The sequence below is a fragment of the Lissotriton helveticus genome, chromosome 9, assembly GCF_964261635.1.
Source record: "Lissotriton helveticus chromosome 9, aLisHel1.1, whole genome shotgun sequence".
NCBI classification, from domain to species: Eukaryota; Metazoa; Chordata; class Amphibia; order Caudata; family Salamandridae; genus Lissotriton; species Lissotriton helveticus.
Window position 1 is genome coordinate 231,736,896 of NC_136070.1, and position 19,537 is coordinate 231,756,432.

A 19,537-nucleotide genomic window follows, 5' to 3' on the forward strand; every position below is an offset into this window, starting at 1 on the left:
CATCAGCCAGGCTATCTTGAATCCAGTGGCCAAGTGAGCAAGGGACTCACGTCTAAGCATACCCTGCCACACTTAGGGCGAACAAAGCGATACAAAAGGGGATGATGGACGGAGAGTTTGAGCAAATCAAACACTCACCCCCAGTCAACTGATCTGGGTTTAATCCATCACCATTCTTTAGCCCACTCAGCCACCCCATTTCAGACATGGCTATATGCAAATCAGTCTGACCCTGTGCCTCATGGGAACAGTCCAGCCCGAACTGCCAAGCCATGTCTTCCATGGACCGGAAACAAGCATCCTGGGACCGGTTTCGGATTCATAATCCTCATCAGCCAGGCTATCTTGAATCCAGTGGCCAAGTGAGCAAGGGACTCACGTCTGAGCATACCCTGCCACACTTAGGGCGAACAAAGCGATACAAAAGGGGATGATGGACGGAGAGTTTGAGCAAATCAAACACTCACCCCCAGTCAACTGATCTGGGTTTAATCCATCACCATTCTTTAGCCCACTCAGCCACCCCATTTCGGACATGGCTATATGCAAATCAGTCTGACCCTGTGCCTCATGGGAACAGTCCAGCCCGAACTGCCAAGCCATGTCTTCCATGGACCGGAAACAAGCATCCTGGGACCAGTTTCGGATTCATAATCCTCATCAGTCAGGCTATCTTGAATCCAGTGGCCAAGTGAGCAAGGGACTCACGTCTGAGCATACCCTGCCACACTTAGGGCGAACAAAGCGATACAAAAGGGGATGATGGACGGAGAGTTTGAGCAAATCAAACACTCACCCCCAGTCAACTGATCTGGGTTTAATCCATCACCATTCTTTAGCCCACTCAGCCACCTCATTTCAGACATAGCTATATGCAAATCAGTCTGACCCTGTGCCTCATGGGAACAGTCCAGCCCGAACTGCCAAGCCATGTCTTCCATGGACCGGAAACAAGCATCCTGGGACCGGTTTCGGATTCATAATCCTCATCAGCCAGGCTATCTTGAATCCAGTGGCAAGTGAGCAAGGGACTCACGTCTGAGCATACCCTGCCACACTTAGGGCGAACAAAGCGATACAAAAGGGGATGATGGATGGAGAGTTTGAGCAAATCAAACACTCACCCCCAGTCAACTGATCTGGGTTTAATCCATCACCATTCTTTAGCCCACTCAGCCACCCCATTTCAGACATGGCTATATGCAAATCAGTCTGACCCTGTGCCTCATGGGAACAGTCCAGCCCGATCTGCCAAGCCATGTCTTCCATGGACCGGAAACAAGCATCCTGGGACCGGTTTCGGATTCATAATCCTCATCAGCCAGGCTATCTTGAATCCAGTGGCCAAGTGAGCAAGGGACTCACGTCTGAGCATACCCTGCCACACTTAGGGCGAACAAAGCGATACAAAAGGGGATGATGGACGGAGAGTTTGAGCAAATCAAACACTCACCCCCAGTCAACTGAACTGGGTTTAATCCATCACCATTCTTTAGCCCACTCAGCCACCCCATTTCAGACATGGCTATATGCAAATCAGTCTGACCCTGTGCCTCATGGGAACAGTCCAGCCCGAACTGCCAAGCCATGTCTTCCATGGACCGGAAACAAGCATCCTGGGACCGGTTTCGGATTCATAATCCTCATCAGCCAGGCTATCTTGAATCCAGTGGCCAAGTGAGCAAGGGACTCACGTCTGAGCATACCATGCCACACTTAGGGCGAACAAAGCAATACAAAAGGGGATGATGGACGGAGAGTTTGATCAAATCAAACACTCACCCCCAGTCAACTGATCTGGGTTTAATCCATCACCATTCTTTAGCCCACTCAGCCACCCCATTTCAGACATGGCTATATGCAAATCAGTCTGACCCTGTGCCTCATGGGAACAGTCCAGCAAGAACTGCCAAGCCATGTCTTCCATGGACCGGAAACAAGCATCCTGGGACCGGTTTCGGATTCATAATCCTCATCAGCCAGGCTATCTTGAATCCAGTGGCCAAGTGAGCAAGGGACTCACGTCTGAGCATACCCTGCCACACTTAGGGCGAACAAAGCGATACAAAAGGGGATGATGGACGGAGAGTTTGAGCAAATCAAACACTCACCCCCAGTCAACTGATCTGGGTTTAATCCATCACCATTCTTTAGCCCACTCAGCGACCCCATTTCAGACATGGCTATATGCAAATCAGTCTGACCCTGTGCCTCATGGGAACAGTCCAGCAAGAACTGCCAAGCCATGTCTTCCATGGACCGGAAACAAGCATCCTGGGACCGGTTTCGGATTCATAATCCTCATCAGCCAGGCTATCTTGAATCCAGTGGCCAAGTGAGCAAGGGACTCACGTCTAAGCATACCCTGCCACACTTAGGGCGAACAAAGCGATACAAAAGGGGATGATGGACGGAGAGTTTGAGCAAATCAAACACTCACCCCCAGTCAACTGATCTGGGTTTAATCCATCACCATTCTTTAGCCCACTCAGCCACCCCATTTCAGACATGGCTATATGCAAATCATTCTGACCCTGTGCCTCATGGGAACAGTCCAGCCCGAACTGCCAAGCCATGTCTTCCATGGACCGGAAACAAGCATCCTGGGACCGGTTTCGGATTCATAATCCTCATCAGCCAGGCTATCTTGAATCCAGTGGCCAAGTGAGCAAGGGACTCACGTCTGAGCATACCCTGCCACACTTAGGGCGAACAAAGCGATACAAAAGGGGATGATGGACGGAGAGTTTGAGCAAATCAAACACTCACCCCCAGTCAACTGATCTGGGTTTAATCCATCACCATTCTTTAGCCCACTCAGCCACCCCATTTCGGACATGGCTATATGCAAATCAGTCTGACCCTGTGCCTCATGGGAACAGTCCAGCCCGAACTGCCAAGCCATGTCTTCCATGGACCGGAAACAAGCATCCTGGGACCAGTTTCGGATTCATAATCCTCATCAGTCAGGCTATCTTGAATCCAGTGGCCAAGTGAGCAAGGGACTCACATCTGAGCATACCCTGCCACACTTAGGGCGAACAAAGCGATACAAAAGGGGATGATGGACGGAGAGTTTGAGCAAATCAAACACTCACCCCCAGTCAACTGATCTGGGTTTAATCCATCACCATTCTTTAGCCCACTCAGCCACCTCATTTCAGACATAGCTATATGCAAATCAGTCTGACCCTGTGCCTCATGGGAACAGTCCAGCCCGAACTGCCAAGCCATGTCTTCCATGGACCGGAAACAAGCATCCTGGGACCGGTTTCGGATTCATAATCCTCATCAGCCAGGCTATCTTGAATCCAGTGGCAAGTGAGCAAGGGACTCACTTCTGAGCATACCCTGCCACACTTAGGGCGAACAAAGCGATACAAAAGGGGATGATGGATGGAGAGTTTGAGCAAATCAAACACTCACCCCCAGTCAACTGATCTGGGTTTAATCCATCACCATTCTTTAGCCCACTCAGCCACCCCATTTCAGACATGGCTATATGCAAATCAGTCTGACCCTGTGCCTCATGGGAACAGTCCAGCCCGAACTGCCAAGCCATGTCTTCCATGGACCGGAAACAAGCATCCTGGGACCGGTTTCGGATTCATAATCCTCATCAGCCAGGCTATCTTAAATCCAGTGGCCAAGTGAGCAAGGGACTCACGTCTGAGCATACCCTGCCACACTTAGGGCGAACAAAGCGATACAAAAGGGGATGATGGACGGAGAGTTTGAGCAAATCAAACACTCACCCCCAGTCAACTGATCTGGGTTTAATCCATCACCATTCTTTAGCCCACTCAGCCACCCCATTTCAGACATGGCTATATGCAAATCAGTCTGACCCTGTGCCTCATGGGAACAGTCCAGCCCGAACTGCCAAGCCATGTCTTCCATGGACCGGAAACAAGCATCCTGGGACCGGTTTCGGATTCCTAATCCTCATCAGCCAGGCTATCTTGAATCCAGTGGCCAAGTGAGCAAGGGACTCACGTCTGAGCATACCCTGCCACACTTAGGGCGAACAAAGCGATACAAAAGGGGATGATGGACAGAGAGTTTGAGCAAATCAAACACTCACCCCCAGTCAACTGATCTGGGTTTAATCCATCACCATTCTTTAGCCCACTCAGCCACCCCATTTCAGACATGGCTATATGCAAATCAGTCTGACCCTGTGCCTCATGGGAACAGTCCAGCCCGAACTGCCAAGCCATGTCTTCCATGGACCGGAAACAAGCATCCTGGGACCGGTTTCGGATTCATAATCCTCATCAGCCAGGCTATCTTGAATCCAGTGGCCAAGTGAGCAAGGGACTCACGTCTGAGCATACCCTGCCACACTTAGGGCGAACAAAGCGATACAAAAGGGGATGATGGACGGAGAGTTTGAGCAAATCAAACACTCACACCCAGTCAACTGATCGGGGTTTAATCCATCACCATTCTTTAGCCCACTCAGCCACCCCATTTCAGACATGGCTATATGCAAATCAGTCTGACCCTGTGCCTCATGGGAACAGTCCAGCCCGAACTGCCAAGCCATGTCTTCCATGGACCGGAAACAAGCATCCTGGGACCGGTTTCGGATTCATAATCCTCATCAGCCAGGCTATCTTGAATCCAGTGGCCAAGTGAGCAAGGGACTCACGTCTGAGCATACCCTGCCACACTTAGGGCGAACAAAGCGATACAAAAGGGGATGATGGACGGAGAGTTTGAGCAAATCAAACACTCACACCCAGTCAACTGATCGGGGTTTAATCCATCACCATTCTTTAGCCCACTCAGCCACCCCATTTCGGACATGGCTATATGCAAATCAGTCTGACCCTGTGCCTCATGGGAACAGTCCAGCCCGAACTGCCAAGCCATGTCTTCCATGGACCGGAAACAAGCATCCTGGGACCGGTTTCGGATTCATAATCCTCATCAGCCAGGCTATCTTGAATCCAGTGGCCAAGTGAGCAAGGGACTCACGTCTGAGCGTACCCTGCCACACTTAGGGCGAACAAAGCGATACAAAAGGGGATGATGGACGGAGAGTTTGAGCAAATCAAACACTCACCCCCAGTCAACTGATCTGGGTTTAATCCATCACCATTCTTTAGCCCACTCAGCCACCCCATTTCGGACATGGCTATATGCAAATCAGTCTGACCCTGTGCCTCATGGGAACAGTCCAGCCCGAACTGCCAAGCCATGTCTTCCATGGACCGGAAACAAGCATCCTGGGACCGGTTTCGGATTCATAATCCTCATCAGTCAGGCTATCTTGAATCCAGTGGCCAAGTGAGCAAGGGACTCACGTCTGAGCATACCCTGCCACACTTAGGGCGAACAAAGCGATACAAAAGGGGATGATGGACGGAGAGTTTGAGCAAATCAAACACTCACCCCCAGTCAACTGATCTGGGTTTAATCCATCACCATTCTTTAGCCCACTCAGCCACCTCATTTCAGACATGGCTATATGCAAATCAGTCTGACCCTGTGCCTCATGGGAACAGTCCAGCCCGAACTGCCAAGCCATGTCTTCCATGGACCGGAAACAAGCATCCTGGGACCGGTTTCGGATTCATAATCCTCATCAGCCAGGCTATCTTGAATCCAGTGGCAAGTGAGCAAGGGACTCACGTCTGAGCATACCCTGCCACACTTAGGGCGAACAAAGCGATACAAAAGGGGATGATGGACGGAGAGTTTGAGCAAATCAAACACTCACCCCCAGTCAACTGATCTGGGTTTAATCCATCACCATTCTTTAGCCCACTCAGCCACCCCATTTCAGACATGGCTATATGCAAATCAGTCTGACCCTGTGCCTCATGGGAACAGTCCAGCCCGAACTGCCAAGCCATGTCTTCCATGGACCGGAAACAAGCATCCTGGGACCGGTTTCGGATTCATAATCCTCATCAGCCAGGCTATCTTGAATCCAGTGGCCAAGTGAGCAAGGGACTCACGTCTGAGCATACCCTGCCACACTTAGGGCGAACAAAGCGATACAAAAGGGGATGATGGACGGAGAGTTTGAGCAAATCAAACACTCACCCCCAGTCAACTGATCTGGGTTTAATCCATCACCATTCTTTAGCCCACTCAGCCACCCCATTTCAGACATGGCTATATGCAAATCAGTCTGACCCTGTGCCTCATGGGAACAGTCCAGCCCGATCTGCCAAGCCATGTCTTCCATGGACCGGAAACAAGCATCCTGGGACCGGTTTCGGATTCATAATCCTCATCAGCCAGGCTATCTTGAATCCAGTGGCCAAGTGAGCAAGGGACTCACGTCTGAGCATACCCTGCCACACTTAGGGCGAACAAAGCGATACAAAAGGGGATGATGGACAGAGAGTTTGAGCAAATCAAACACTCACCCCCAGTCAACTGATCTGGGTTTAATCCATCACCATTCTTTAGCCCACTCAGCCACCCCATTTCAGACATGGCTATATGCAAATCAGTCTGACCCTGTGCCTCATGGGAACAGTCCAGCCCGAACTGCCAAGCCATGTCTTCCATGGACCGGAAACAAGCATCCTGGGACCGGTTTCGGATTCATAATCCTCATCAGCCAGGCTATCTTGAATCCAGTGGCCAAGTGAGCAAGGGACTCACGTCTGAGCATACCCTGCCACACTTAGGGCGAACAAAGCGATACAAAAGGGGATGATGGACGGAGAGTTTGAGCAAATCAAACACTCACCCCCAGTCAACTGATCTGGGTTTAATCCATCACCATTCTTTAGCCCACTCAGCGACCCCATTTCAGACATGGCTATATGCAAATCAGTCTGACCCTGTGCCTCATGGGAACAGTCCAGCAAGAACTGCCAAGCCATGTCTTCCATGGACCGGAAACAAGCATCCTGGGACCGGTTTCGGATTCATAATCCTCATCAGCCAGGCTATCTTGAATCCAGTGGCCAAGTGAGCAAGGGACTCACGTCTGAGCATACCCTGCCACACTTAGGGCGAACAAAGCGATACAAAAGGGGATGATGGACGGAGAGTTTGAGCAAATCAAACACTCACCCCCAGTCAACTGATCTGGGTTTAATCCATCACCATTCTTTAGCCCACTCAGCCACCCCATTTCAGACATGGCTATATGCAAATCAGTCTGACCCTGTGCCTCATGGGAACAGTCCAGCCCGAACTGCCAAGCCATGTCTTCCATGGACCGGAAACAAGCATCCTGGGACCGGTTTCGGATTCATAATCCTCATCAGCCAGGCTATCTTGAATCCAGTGGCCAAGTGAGCAAGGGACTCACGTCTGAGCATACCCTGCCACACTTAGGGCGAACAAAGCGATACAAAAGGGGATGATGGACGGAGAGTTTGAGCAAATCAAACACTCACCCCCAGTCAACTGATCTGGGTTTAATCCATCACCATTCTTTAGCCCACTCAGCCACCCCATTTCAGACATGGCTATATGCAAATCAGTCTGACCCTGTGCCTCATGGGAACAGTCCAGCCCGAACTGCCAAGCCATGTCTTCCATGGACCGGAAACAAGCATCCTGGGACCGGTTTCGGATTCATAATCCTCATCAGCCAGGCTATCTTGAATCCAGTGGCCAAGTGAGCAAGGGACTCACGTCTGAGCATACCCTGCCACACTTAGGGCGAACAAAGCGATACAAAAGGGGATGATGGACGGAGAGTTTGAGCAAATCAAACACTCACACCCAGTCAACTGATCGGGGTTTAATCCATCACCATTCTTTAGCCCACTCAGCCACCCCATTTCAGACATGGCTATATGCAAATCAGTCTGACCCTGTGCCTCATGGGAACAGTCCAGCCCGAACTGCCAAGCCATGTCTTCCATGGACCGGAAACAAGCATCCTGGGACCGGTTTCGGATTCATAATCCTCATCAGCCAGGCTATCTTGAATCCAGTGGCCAAGTGAGCAAGGGACTCACGTCTGAGCATACCCTGCCACACTTAGGGCGAACAAAGCGAAACAAAAGGGGATGATGGACGGAGAGTTTGAGCAAATCAAACACCCCCAGTCAACTGATCTGGGTTTAATCCATCACCATTCTTTAGCCCACTCAGCCACCCCATTTCAGACATGGCTATATGCAAATCAGTCTGACCCTGTGCCTCATGGGAACAGTCCAGCAAGAACTGCCAAGCCATGTCTTCCATGGACCGGAAACAAGCATCCTGGGACCGGTTTCGGATTCATAATCCTCATCAGCCAGGCTATCTTGAATCCAGTGGCCAAGTGAGCAAGGGACTCACGTCTGAGCATACCCTGCCACACTTAGGGCGAACAAAGCGATACAAAAGGGGATGATGGACGGAGAGTTTGAGCAAATCAAACACTCACCCCCAGTCAACTGATCTGGGTTTAATCCATCACCATTCTTTAGCCCACTCAGCCACCCCATTTCAGACATGGCTATATGCAAATCAGTCTGACCCTGTGCCTCATGGGAACAGTCCAGCCCGAACTGCCAAGCCATGTCTTCCATGGACCGGAAACAAGCATCCTGGGACCGGTTTCGGATTCATAATCCTCATCAGCCAGGCTATCTTGAATCCAGTGGCCAAGTGAGCAAGGGACTCACGTCTGAGCATACCCTGCCACACTTAGGGCGAACAAAGCGATACAAAAGGGGATGATGGACGGAGAGTTTGAGCAAATCAAACACTCACCCCCAGTCAACTGATCTGGGTTTAATCCATCACCATTCTTTAGCCCACTCAGCCACCCCATTTCAGACATGGCTATATGCAAATCAGTCTGACCCTGTGCCTCATGGGAACAGTCCAGCCCGAACTGCCAAGCCATGTCTTCCATGGACCGGAAACAAGCATCCTGGGACCGGTTTCGGATTCATAATCCTCATCAGCCAGGCTATCTTGAATCCAGTGGCCAAGTGAGCAAAGGACTCACGTCTGAGCATACCCTGCCACACTTAGGGCGAACAAAGCGATACAAAAGGGGATGATGGACGGAGAGTTTGAGCAAATCAAACACTCACCCCCAGTCAACTGATCTGGGTTTAATCCATCACCATTCTTTAGCCCACTCAGCCACCCCATTTCAGACATGGCTATATGCAAATCAGTCTGACCCTGTGCCTCATGGGAACAGTCCAGCCCGACCTGCCAAGCCATGTCTTCCATGGACCGGAAACAAGCATCCTGGGACCGGTTTCGGATTCATAATCCTCATCAGCCAGGCTATCTTGAATCCAGTGGCCAAGTGAGCAAGGGACTCACGTCTGAGCATACCCTGCCACACTTAGGGCGAACAAAGCGATACAAAAGGGGATGATGGACGGAGAGTTTGAGCAAATCAAACACTCACCCCCAGTCAACTGATCTGGGTTTAATCCATCACCATTCTTTAGCCCACTCAGCCACCCCATTTCAGACATGGCTATATGCAAATCAGTCTGACCCTGTGCCTCATGGGAACAGTCCAGCCCGAACTGCCAAGCCATGTCTTCCATGGACCGGAAACAAGCATCCTGGGACCGGTTTCGGATTCATAATCCTCATCAGCCAGGCTATCTTGAATCCAGTGGCCAAGTGAGCAAGGGACTCACGTCTGAGCATACCCTGCCACACTTAGGGCGAACAAAGCGATACAAAAGGGGATGATGGACGGAGAGTTTGAGCAAATCAAACACTCACCCCCAGTCAACTGATCTGGGTTTAATCCATCACCATTCTTTAGCCCACTCAGCCACCCCATTTCAGACATGGCTATATGCAAATCAGTCTGACCCTGTGCCTCATGGGAACAGTCCAGCCCGAACTGCCAAGCCATGTCTTCCATGGACCGGAAACAAGCATCCTGGGACCGGTTTCGGATTCATAATCCTCATCAGCCAGGCTATCTTGAATCCAGTGGCCAAGTGAGCAAGGGACTCACGTCTGAGCATACCCTGCCACACTTAGGGCGAACAAAGCGATACAAAAGGGGATGATGGACGGAGAGTTTGAGCAAATCAAACACTCACCCCCAGTCAACTGATCTGGGTTTAATCCATCACCATTCTTTAGCCCACTCAGCCACCCCATTTCAGACATGGCTATATGCAAATCAGTCTGACCCTGTGCCTCATGGGAACAGTCCAGCCCGATCTGCCAAGCCATGTCTTCCATGGACCGGAAACAAGCATCCTGGGACCGGTTTCGGATTCATAATCCTCATCAGCCAGGCTATCTTGAATCCAGTGGCCAAGTGAGCAAGGGACTCACGTCTGAGCATACCCTGCCACACTTAGGGCGAACAAAGCGATACAAAAGGGGATGATGGACAGAGAGTTTGAGCAAATCAAACACTCACCCCCAGTCAACTGATCTGGGTTTAATCCATCACCATTCTTTAGCCCACTCAGCCACCCCATTTCAGACATGGCTATATGCAAATCAGTCTGACCCTGTGCCTCATGGGAACAGTCCAGCCCGAACTGCCAAGCCATGTCTTCCATGGACCGGAAACAAGCATCCTGGGACCGGTTTCGGATTCATAATCCTCATCAGCCAGGCTATCTTGAATCCAGTGGCCAAGTGAGCAAGGGACTCACGTCTGAGCATACCCTGCCACACTTAGGGCGAACAAAGCGATACAAAAGGGGATGATGGACGGAGAGTTTGAGCAAATCAAACACTCACCCCCAGTCAACTGATCTGGGTTTAATCCATCACCATTCTTTAGCCCACTCAGCGACCCCATTTCAGACATGGCTATATGCAAATCAGTCTGACCCTGTGCCTCATGGGAACAGTCCAGCAAGAACTGCCAAGCCATGTCTTCCATGGACCGGAAACAAGCATCCTGGGACCGGTTTCGGATTCATAATCCTCATCAGCCAGGCTATCTTGAATCCAGTGGCCAAGTGAGCAAGGGACTCACGTCTGAGCATACCCTGCCACACTTAGGGCGAACAAAGCGATACAAAAGGGGATGATGGACGGAGAGTTTGAGCAAATCAAACACTCACCCCCAGTCAACTGATCTGGGTTTAATCCATCACCATTCTTTAGCCCACTCAGCCACCCCATTTCAGACATGGCTATATGCAAATCAGTCTGACCCTGTGCCTCATGGGAACAGTCCAGCCCGAACTGCCAAGCCATGTCTTCCATGGACCGGAAACAAGCATCCTGGGACCGGTTTCGGATTCATAATCCTCATCAGCCAGGCTATCTTGAATCCAGTGGCCAAGTGAGCAAGGGACTCACGTCTGAGCATACCCTGCCACACTTAGGGCGAACAAAGCGATACAAAAGGGGATGATGGACGGAGAGTTTGAGCAAATCAAACACTCACCCCCAGTCAACTGATCTGGGTTTAATCCATCACCATTCTTTAGCCCACTCAGCCACCCCATTTCAGACATGGCTATATGCAAATCAGTCTGACCCTGTGCCTCATGGGAACAGTCCAGCCCGAACTGCCAAGCCATGTCTTCCATGGACCGGAAACAAGCATCCTGGGACCGGTTTCGGATTCATAATCCTCATCAGCCAGGCTATCTTGAATCCAGTGGCCAAGTGAGCAAGGGACTCACGTCTGAGCATACCCTGCCACACTTAGGGCGAACAAAGCGATACAAAAGGGGATGATGGACGGAGAGTTTGAGCAAATCAAACACTCACACCCAGTCAACTGATCGGGGTTTAATCCATCACCATTCTTTAGCCCACTCAGCCACCCCATTTCAGACATGGCTATATGCAAATCAGTCTGACCCTGTGCCTCATGGGAACAGTCCAGCCCGAACTGCCAAGCCATGTCTTCCATGGACCGGAAACAAGCATCCTGGGACCGGTTTCGGATTCATAATCCTCATCAGCCAGGCTATCTTGAATCCAGTGGCCAAGTGAGCAAGGGACTCACGTCTGAGCATACCCTGCCACACTTAGGGCGAACAAAGCGAAACAAAAGGGGATGATGGACGGAGAGTTTGAGCAAATCAAACACCCCCAGTCAACTGATCTGGGTTTAATCCATCACCATTCTTTAGCCCACTCAGCCACCCCATTTCAGACATGGCTATATGCAAATCAGTCTGACCCTGTGCCTCATGGGAACAGTCCAGCAAGAACTGCCAAGCCATGTCTTCCATGGACCGGAAACAAGCATCCTGGGACCGGTTTCGGATTCATAATCCTCATCAGCCAGGCTATCTTGAATCCAGTGGCCAAGTGAGCAAGGGACTCACGTCTGAGCATACCCTGCCACACTTAGGGCGAACAAAGCGATACAAAAGGGGATGATGGACGGAGAGTTTGAGCAAATCAAACACTCACCCCCAGTCAACTGATCTGGGTTTAATCCATCACCATTCTTTAGCCCACTCAGCCACCCCATTTCAGACATGGCTATATGCAAATCAGTCTGACCCTGTGCCTCATGGGAACAGTCCAGCCCGAACTGCCAAGCCATGTCTTCCATGGACCGGAAACAAGCATCCTGGGACCGGTTTCGGATTCATAATCCTCATCAGCCAGGCTATCTTGAATCCAGTGGCCAAGTGAGCAAGGGACTCACGTCTGAGCATACCCTGCCACACTTAGGGCGAACAAAGCGATACAAAAGGGGATGATGGACGGAGAGTTTGAGCAAATCAAACACTCACCCCCAGTCAACTGATCTGGGTTTAATCCATCACCATTCTTTAGCCCACTCAGCCACCCCATTTCAGACATGGCTATATGCAAATCAGTCTGACCCTGTGCCTCATGGGAACAGTCCAGCCCGAACTGCCAAGCCATGTCTTCCATGGACCGGAAACAAGCATCCTGGGACCGGTTTCGGATTCATAATCCTCATCAGCCAGGCTATCTTGAATCCAGTGGCCAAGTGAGCAAAGGACTCACGTCTGAGCATACCCTGCCACACTTAGGGCGAACAAAGCGATACAAAAGGGGATGATGGACGGAGAGTTTGAGCAAATCAAACACTCACCCCCAGTCAACTGATCTGGGTTTAATCCATCACCATTCTTTAGCCCACTCAGCCACCCCATTTCAGACATGGCTATATGCAAATCAGTCTGACCCTGTGCCTCATGGGAACAGTCCAGCCCGACCTGCCAAGCCATGTCTTCCATGGACCGGAAACAAGCATCCTGGGACCGGTTTCGGATTCATAATCCTCATCAGCCAGGCTATCTTGAATCCAGTGGCCAAGTGAGCAAGGGACTCACGTCTGAGCATACCCTGCCACACTTAGGGCGAACAAAGCGATACAAAAGGGGATGATGGACGGAGAGTTTGAGCAAATCAAACACTCACCCCCAGTCAACTGATCTGGGTTTAATCCATCACCATTCTTTAGCCCACTCAGCCACCCCATTTCAGACATGGCTATATGCAAATCAGTCTGACCCTGTGCCTCATGGGAACAGTCCAGCCCGAACTGCCAAGCCATGTCTTCCATGGACCGGAAACAAGCATCCTGGGACCGGTTTCGGATTCATAATCCTCATCAGCCAGGCTATCTTGAATCCAGTGGCCAAGTGAGCAAGGGACTCACGTCTGAGCATACCCTGCCACACTTAGGGCGAACAAAGCGATACAAAAGGGGATGATGGACGGAGAGTTTGAGCAAATCAAACACTCACCCCCAGTCAACTGATCTGGGTTTAATCCATCACCATTCTTTAGCCCACTCAGCCACCCCATTTCAGACATGGCTATATGCAAATCAGTCTGACCCTGTGCCTCATGGGAACAGTCCAGCCCGAACTGCCAAGCCATGTCTTCCATGGACCGGAAACAAGCATCCTGGGACCGGTTTCGGATTCATAATCCTCATCAGCCAGGCTATCTTGAATCCAGTGGCCAAGTGAGCAAGGGACTCACGTCTGAGCATACCCTGCCACACTTAGGGCGAACAAAGCGATACAAAAGGGGATGATGGACGGAGAGTTGGAGCAAATCAAACACTCATCCCCAGTCAACTGATCTGGGTTTAATCCATCACCATTCTTTAGCCCACTCAGCCACCCCATTTCAGACATGGCTATATGCAAATCAGTCTGACCCTGTGCCTCATGGGAACAGTCCAGCCCGAACTGGCAAGCCATGTCTTCCATGGACCGGAAACAAGCATACAAGGTATAAAGCATAGCCATCTTCATGAAGTGAGTGTGGGCTTCCACATATATGTTACTGATATTTTTATGAAGAGTAAAGAGGATGTGAGAGGTGAGAGTGCAGTGCTCAGTCAGTCTGTCTGTCTCTCATTGATCAACGAGAACGATCTGGATCTAACAGCGAGCTGGTGCGAGTTGGGTCTGAAGCACAGAAACTGCTTTCTCCTTTAACATGTAAACAGGATAGGCATTTTCACACAAGCAGTGAAAACACTAAAGTTCTCTTGATCCTCAAATTATGTTGCAATGGCACATACATATTCACATTGGTGCTCTTTGCCTTTTTCAGACACTACTTTCATGACATTATCTAGCTGTCTCGGCCACCAGAAGACATTTGACCATGATTGACAATTAATAATCGCTGAAGGCTCTATTGTGGGCCATGCCATGTGAACGAAGAGACCTGATTAGGCCCAATCTGACAAGCAGCTCCTTTCAAATGGTTACTGTCCAACCGCCCCCCGACTCACCAGTCAGGTCAACAATTGCCAAAAATTGATAGGCTGTGTTGATGCTCTGATGTAACTGAAAAGAAACATGTTGCACTTTTTACTAAAAAATAAATAAACCTTAACTGGAGAGAAAGCGTTGCTGGTCTCTTGATATATACAAAAAGCTTTGGCCAGTAATTAACAAACTATTACTCATGGTGCTTCATGCCTCACTTACTCAAGGCACCTCTCCACTCCCTTTCAAAACAGCTATAGTGCTCACACACTTAAAGAAAACTCCTGATGATCCTAATTAAATGACCACTACAGTTAGGTTATGGCTACGTATGTGGTTCGGATTATCTCTAACTATTTACAGAAATCCATTTTTTGGGACGCCTTCCAGGCAGGCTTTCATCCCAAACACAATATCGATTCCACAGTAATTGAGGGACGTAATGTCCACAGACTAGAGGTAGATAACAGTACTCAAGAAGCATTGGATCTCCTGGATCTTTCTGCAGCCTTCGATACTCATCAGTCACAAAACTCTTCTGAACCTTGCATTAGAGCCAGTGCCTTTAAAAGGTTGACCTGATCAATGGGTCCTGACTAACCAATCACAGGCTGCACAGCGGGATCTATGTACTGCACAAGAAAGGCAGGTGTAGTGCGGAGTCATCCAGGGATCCTCCCTCTCACTACATTTGTCAAATATTTACATAACACATTTGGCAAAAGACCTTGTCTCAAAAGGCTCTCACCTATACATGTCACAGATGATGCATAGATTGTGTTAAGAAAGGGCATCAGACTACCTACTAACGTGGAGTTTCAAGAAACCCTTCAATTGACCTGTTATTGGATGAGCACTAATGGCCTCAAACTCAACTCAGAGAAAACGCAGGTTCTGATAACTAATAACAACAAACATTGGCAATGCCAACAGGTCTAGCTTATGAATGCACTGTCAAACCAGATTTAAAAATCCATGTAGGTTAATGACTGCACTCCTTCCAGCTGGGCTGCTGCTGCGAGAAAAACACCCTAAGATATCTAGTTACCTAAGACACTTTAATAGCATTAAAATGTCATGTGTGTGCCCGTGAAAGTTCAACCTCAGCCAGCTGGATAAATAAACAAATAGGAATTATGTAGAAACTACAGGCTTAAAGAGTCGAATGTTGTTTCTGGGTTGGCGTAAAGATTTGCTTTGGCAAATGCACCTCCTGTGCTACCTGTCATCATAAAACGACGCAGAGGGTGAGGACAATACAGTACTTAATTTGTGCCGGTGCTTTTCGGTGCTCAGCACCGGCACTTAATTGCCAGGACCGGGGCCTATAACTGTCTGCCACATGGTAGTGGTGTCTGCCAATTTAGGTACGAGCACAACAGCTTCTGTTTATGATTTCAGTTTACATTTCCAATTATTAGTATTTGTCTCCAAAGCCATTCTTATAGCTTTGGAGCCCAGTAATAGTGGGAATTGTCACACTTTTAAGAGTGTGATGATTAGTAGTGTGTTGGTGCTGTCATTGGCAGTGCTGCCAGGGGCAACGGATGGCGCATGCTCTAGTGTTCTCCTGTCGAGGGCTCCGGCACTAAATGTTTTACAAATTAAGCACTGGGACAATACAGCTAGAGTGGAAGCCTATACTAGCATATGCCGGAAAATTACTACTTGTAAGTCACAGGGTTGGCTTTTTGGCATTATACTGTACGCTTACTATATTTACTGCATATGTTTTTGCCAACTGGTTGAGAAAATATTTAGTGAATATTGTGATATGTGATGTCACCAGATCCCTACAATATATATGATATAAAATACACTGATGCTTTAAATAATGAGATAATTGTATTAGAAAACACAAGTCTGCAGTTTGATCTAATACAGCATACACATCCCAGTAGCCTTTTTCAACTGCTGATTTCAGTCTTTATATTGTTAACTCGCTGTAAAACTACAAAAGACACCGTGTCCTTAAAAGAGATACGCTTCAGTGGATTGTAAGGTCAGTCTTTCCTTACCATAGAAAAGTCTTTGAGGTTCTTCGGTTACTCCACAGGGCAACATGATGTCATCACTGGGAGATGACGGGCTATGGGTCTGCGTTGCCTTATCCTTATGTTCTGTGCTCTTGTTGCCTGGGCCACAGCAATGGGACAGAGGAAACAGCTGTACTCTGCCCAGGAAACATGTGTAGGACTGTGTCCGGCTAAAGAATGAAGGTGGGCTCAGACTTTCGGATTGACCCGGAAATACATAGTCATCAGGGTGAAATACATCGTCGTCCAGCTCATCCAGGGTCGAATAGTCCACTCCTATACACCTCTGATACATTTTATCATCACCATATGGAGGTTTCCTGCCAGAAAACAAAATAAATATTTCACTTAAAAAGGGAAGGAAAAAGTAAACAATCCTATCATGCAAGAAAACTCCAGGAACTAGACACAATGTATTGAAATACTAATCTGTAAGCTTCTGTACATTCGAATGCATTAAACCAGGGTTTTCTCAAGTGTTGATCAAGACACACTAATATGTACAGGACTCTCAAAGAGGGACAAAAGAAAATGTTGCACAGACAGGCAAGTATGTTTAGATGATAGAGTGTGATGCCATTATATATTGTGTAGTCCAATTTTAAGCCAAAGTTACAGAAACTATATAACAACCAAAAATCAAAAGGGGCAATAGAAAGGGTATGACATTCAGAGCAAAAAAATGCAACGTTGAGTCAATGCACCACGTAACAAATAATGGTAGCTATACCCACTAAACCAGAATAGTATACTCATTTTCCAAGCATATCACCAGGCTGGCAAGGTCTTTTATTTTTATTTTAATGAAAATCGACTTGAACATCATATATTTTTGTGAAAACACTCGACGACCAAGAGTACACATTCGCGTTGAACTGCAGCAGCTGGTAAACGCTCTGGATTAGGGCCCTCTCTCCTAAATAAAATGTGTCAATCACTGGTATGTGAATGTAGTGAATCCTCGCATACAATATACAAAAGCACTGGTAGCGATACTGGACTCAAAAATATATAATCACGAATAGAGATTACCACTGGCCTGTACCACAATGACTTGTTAGGTCTCTTTATTGGTCGAATTCAGTCACACTTATTTTACCTTGAAAATCTACTTGGATTCAGCTGTCCTTGACATACACTGGAGTTGAGCTGGACTGACACAAGACTATTGCAACAGTAAAAAATACAGACCCTGTACATGGCCTGTAGATAATTACTGACTTTACCTCACACAAGCGATACGCCACTGTGTTGTAAATAGTTGAACAAGCATGATCCACAGGAAGTGTATATGTTTTTTTATACATTATATTATTTATATTCTTTGGGTGGTTATTAATAAGTTATTCAGTATTTCGCCTCAGCGCCCTAAGTGAACAGTGCTCCCTTTCATGACAATCGCTTCGCCTAAGAGGAATGAGGGTTGCAAATATTTGTGACTGGCACTGCAAAGTCAAGCAACAGAGAGAGTCTTAAAAATGGAGAGATGCATCTCAAGTGCCATACGTTGGTACAATATGATGTCAATATGTGTGTCCTGTTATTTTCATCAGGTAGACGAAATACAAGCAGGTTACCATAACCCTAAAACAAGCAAAGAGAATGGGCACAACCCAACCGCTGGTTGAGTATTAAAAAACAGCTATGACCAAGGTAAGCTGGCAACTCTGATTGGTGCAATGAGCTCCTCCCACTTTTGTGCACCCCGCTGCACTACCGATAGCTACACCTCTGGAAGAGTGCATTCAGCAATGGACCAAATATTGTCTGAGGGTAACAGTATGTTGAGAAAACTGTATATTATACCCTGCCCAACTGATGTGCCTTTCCCTATATTGTAATCAGAAATCATACATACTCATTCATTCAGGCACCAAAAAGCATCAATAGCGTTCATTAACTTTAGACTCCCATCCATATTACCTTTCTTTTGTCCTCCCCAGTTTCGAGAAAATTCTGAAAACGAGTCATGTTTTTAACTATTCGCTTCTTGGGTACCTTCATCCTGATCCTCCAGGTTTTTGGAACATATTCCGTAATCACTTGGTGGACCACATACCCTCTGTTGCCATTGGAAAAAGTACTCCCTGCTCCACATTAAATGACTTAAATGATTGCTGTGTAGCTCTTTCAAAGAGGAAGCAAGAATAAAAATGTAATTCCTAGTGTTTTTAATTTAGCACATCAAAAAAAGCGGTTAGATATTCATTGCACAATATTACCATCAGTTTAATATTAATACAAGTCAGCTTTTTTTTAAAAAGGCGCAGTCACTCAGAATGCGTATAAACATCCAGAAAGATTCTAAACTTTCTGCTTGTCACTGTACAGCTAGAAAAACAGAGCAGAAGAAAGAAAACCAATATTTTGCTTTCATTCTTTAAACGGTTGTTTTAATTATGCTCCTTGACCAGACCTGCCTTTCTCCTCCACTGCCTGTTCTAGCAGCAGGAACTGTGACATCAGATGTCAACTGTAATAATTGTTTTAGGTGAGCAGCTATGTCATTGCTTAATGGGAGACTGGGTGCGTCACAGGTTGCCTATCATCGAAAAATTAGAGACAATTTTTTTATCAGGCATTGCAGGATCCCATATATTATAGCGTAATTGTTTCACCTAACTCTCTGATACAAAAGTGATTCAAAACAGGTTTTAGCCACCATCGTCTCAAATTGTAACTATATTGGGCACAAGCAAAAGTGCAACAATGTCTTAGGGCCTTATGTAGAATTTGGTGGCTGGAATATTATGTCACAACGCGTGGGATATCCTGTCTGCTACATCACAAGTAGCACAGGTTATAATGCACCTGCAATATGGAAGCCAGGACATCCACCATGTTTATAACAGAGTATCCCGTCCGCCAATCTCTAAATAAAGTCCTACATCTTCTTGTTTT

General features: G+C 47.9%; 1 protein-coding gene across 3 annotated transcripts in view; it reads right to left on the reverse strand.

Moving 5' to 3' along the window:
* Positions 1–19,537, reverse strand: part of BMF (Bcl2 modifying factor) — a 213,395-nt gene that overhangs the window by 136,651 nt on the left and 57,207 nt on the right. For all 3 annotated transcript variants that reach the window (XM_078659776.1, XM_078659778.1, XM_078659777.1), the window contains exon 2: positions 16,619–16,956. In XM_078659776.1, the coding sequence (XP_078515902.1) occupies positions 16,619–16,956 (338 nt within the window). The remainder of the gene's footprint in view (positions 1–16,618; positions 16,957–19,537) is intronic.